The following is a 3,607-nucleotide window of genomic DNA, read 5'->3' as shown; positions in this document are numbered from 1 at the left end:
CGGTCTACCTTAATGTCTCGGTCCATCTGCAGAACTTCTTTGATCATTTTTGCCACAGCTTGTGGGGAGCTGGAACCCGGGTGTTCTTCAATGCCCGCTATGCGGATATTGGACCTTCTCATTCTCCCCTCCAGATCTTCGCATTTCTCTTTGAGCACTGACATTTCTTTCTGCAAGCTTGTTACAGTGGACTGTAGGGAAGTGACTTCGTCTGACCACGTTGATAGGCCACCCTTTAACTCCAGAAAGTCCGTCTTTATAATATCCACTTCGGCTTGGATGGTCTTTGAGCTGTTAGCAATTTCAGAACGGACCGCTTGTAGTTCGGATCTTATAGCTTGAAAGTCTTCCGCTAGTGCACTTTTAAGTTCGTCTTTTATCACCTTTGCAATTTCTCCTCTCAGTGATAATAAAATGTCTGCTTTCATTTCTTCGTTACTCATTTTTGGTCCTTTAATTCCAGTGCTTGGCGGTGAGCCCGTGTCGCCGGTTGTCCGCTGTCTCGTGGTCCTAGCAGGTCTTACAGCATTAGCATTAGCATTGTTTCTGTATCTATACTTTTGCAGTTTTTCGGCCATTCAGGATAATTTTGTTCAGGTTGTCCAGCTGTTTTTGACCCTAAGGTTTTCTCTCCAGTTTTCCGACTAATATTAATGTGGTTAATGCTGTTTTCCATGTAATTTTTACAGATTTTGCAGGAGCTCTGAAAAATACGTCTTACGCCATATCTTGCTCACCAGCGCCCCTTTTTATATGTTTTTGTTGCTTTTCCTTCCCTTCTGTCTTTGTGGAGATGTGTTTAGCCTGATGCTGTAAAGTTCTAATGACAGAGAGTTTGTGTTCCGGTGGGTGGTGAGATCCCTTATGTTGCTGGAGAGTGAGGGCAATCTGCATGTAAATCCAGCTTAAAAGACATCTCAGCTATAAAAGTTCTCTGTTTTTGAATTGAGAAAGCTTCTCGAATAAGAACCAAAATGTCTTCAACTACACAACAGAATTCCAGTTGTTTTTCAAATTCAAATTCAAAAATACTTTATTAATCCCAAAGGGAAATTAAAAAAGTTTAATTTTTTGTTTTTAACCCCTTTTTGGGATTTACCATGTCCTGAATGAATGAGAATCTACACCAGCATATGATGAACTTGTTAGATTCCAAATTATTAATTTGAAAAAACAAACAAAAAAAACTATAAACAGGACAAAATAATGAGTCAGTTTTCATACAATAAAATGTGATGTGTGATTTGCACAGAATGTGAAATAACATTATTCAGAGGAGCATGCTGACCTTAGAGTCTGGACTGACACAGGGAAGCTGCTGATAGAGTCTGAGAAGCTGAAAGAGTTCAGGAAAAAGTTTGGATTTTTCTACAACCTCTGTAACAAATTTATCTGGACAGGAAGCAAATTTCAAGGCTGCTTCTTTGGAGCTGAAAGCATACAGCTTCTCCTTGTGTTTCAGGACTCCAATGCACGGATTACCTGCAAAAACACCATTTACATTACATACACATAATAAATGTTTAATACTTACACTTACTGTACAAAGCAAACATGGTAAATTTAAAAACACTTCTATAGAAGAAGTCACATAAAAAATTCATTTATCTTTTTCTGACTGATGTTCACATATTGTCATGTTTTCTGTTGCTTGCTGTCCTCTAATATTCACTGAACAGACTGAGAGCACAAACTGCATGGCAGCATCTGAATGATCAAACTGGCTGTCCTATAAAGCAGAGTTACTAAGCTGTTTAATTAGGGCAAACTCTAAGAGACGTGAGAGTGGAAAAAGATAAATGATACAAATAGAGATAAATCAAACTGCATAGATGCAACAAAATTGCAAAAACAAAATTGAATCGTGCCTCTGCAACAGCATAGGGCAAAGGAGCATGTGAAAGGAGGGCAGAAGAAGAACAAGAATAATTGCAGTCTTGTAATGGTGCCTGTCCTGATAGCATGCATAAAGTTAGTCAGTTTTACAGACCATCTCCTATTTGTGTTTATAATGGCCACAACAAAATCTGTGACAAAGGAAGAGCACTTCATGCATCATGCTGTTGAGCCTCAAATACCATTTACAACATGGCTGGAAATGTTTGAGAATTACATGCTCATCATAAATGCTACTGGAGACAAGTGGCCAGAGGAAAGACAATGGGCCATTTTACTACACTGTTTAGGCCTGGAGGGCAATCATCTGTTCTACACATTTTTTGTATAAACATAGAACAGGTTACAACATTTGATGAAGCCATGGCTGTGGTTGAAAAAACCCCAAAGTTGGTGTGCAGACATGAATTTAAACAATGTGTGCAAAGTATTGATGAAATTGTAAATCAATATGTCGCCAAGCTTTGGGCTTAAGGGTGATAAATTGTAATAACTGCACAAAAAAGGGACATTTTGCCAAAGTATGCAAATCACCTGTAGCTGCAGTGAAAAAAGTAATTGTTCCTGAGTTAGCAGTACTGTGTGTTAGTGATGTCAAGCTGATGGCTGCAACGTTTGACAAAATCACATGCAAAGTAAACACTGAAGTAGGGCTGCAACAACAAATCGATAAAATCGATAAAATTCGATAAAATTCGATAATTAAAAGCGTTGGCGACAAATTTCATTATCGATATGTGTCGCGCAATTTATGCGTCACTAACGTTGTCGCGGAAACGGTGACGTCACCCGCAGCGCGTTGGCTGAACAAACTCCGTCCCAAAGGGGAAGATGGCGGTAGCGTAAGACGTACTACGCCGAACTCTCAGTACAAGAGCTATTTCTTTGCAATTTTCTATGTATACAAGCGCTCACTGAAGAACTTTTCTACTTTGTAAGATTATCTTACTCTTAGGAAGATGCCTAAAATACCCCAAAAAAGAACCAATGACCACAACAAGCTGGATAAAACCTGCCTTGTTGCTTCTGAAAAAGACCACGACTATGTTGGCGCGGCTATTGTCGCTTTTCAACCCGAGGCCGACGAAGAGGATTTCCCGCCGCTCCCGGTTACCCCAAGTAAGCCTCCCGTTGCCAAGAAACCTTTTCCGAATGTTTCACGGACAACTAACAACTCAAACCCCGATGATGCTATCGCTATGCTTGCTAGCTTGATCAACACAAGAAGTGATGCCTTAGAAACAAAGCTAGGAAATATGCTAGAAGAAATTAAAGATATTAATAAGAAAATCAACTCAGTCGAGAAACGTGTGGAGCGCAATGAAAAAGATACAACGTCCTGCTTAATCCGTGTCGCTGAGATGGAGCGTTATGGCCGCCGTTGGAACCTCAGACTTCATGGAGTCGCTGAGACCGAGAAGGAAAACGTGTTGGAGGAGGTGGTGCGGGTCTGCCGGGAGACTCTTCCGAATGAGAAGGAAAGGCTTCAGCTCTTCATTGATGTCGCTCATCGAGTTGGAAGAAAGCTTCCCGGTAACTCTCGGCCTCGTTCCATCATCATTCGCTTCATTGCGAGGAGATATCGTGATTATATATGGAAGGGAGCTAAGGGAAATGACTTCCTGAAAAAAAGTGGTCTCCGTTTTACGGAAGACCTTTGCAAAGAAGATCGTGACTCTCGAAAGAAGCTGTGGCCGAGCATCCAGAAGGC

At 40.8% G+C, this 3,607-nt stretch overlaps 1 protein-coding gene across 1 annotated transcript in view; it reads right to left on the bottom strand.

Annotated features, from left to right (window-relative positions):
- The window catches only part of cfap206 (cilia and flagella associated protein 206), a 42,051-nt gene that overhangs the window by 9,320 nt on the left and 29,124 nt on the right, over positions 1-3,607 (bottom strand). The window contains exon 10 of the mRNA XM_037980618.1: positions 1,289-1,482. Coding sequence (XP_037836546.1) covers positions 1,289-1,482 — 194 coding nt within the window. The remainder of the gene's footprint in view (positions 1-1,288; positions 1,483-3,607) is intronic.

This window comes from Kryptolebias marmoratus, linkage group LG17 (genome assembly GCF_001649575.2).
Source record: "Kryptolebias marmoratus isolate JLee-2015 linkage group LG17, ASM164957v2, whole genome shotgun sequence".
NCBI lineage: Eukaryota > Metazoa > Chordata > Actinopteri > Cyprinodontiformes > Rivulidae > Kryptolebias > Kryptolebias marmoratus.
The sequence above is the reverse complement of the archived record's forward strand: the minus strand, read 5'-3'. Positions and strand labels throughout refer to the sequence as shown.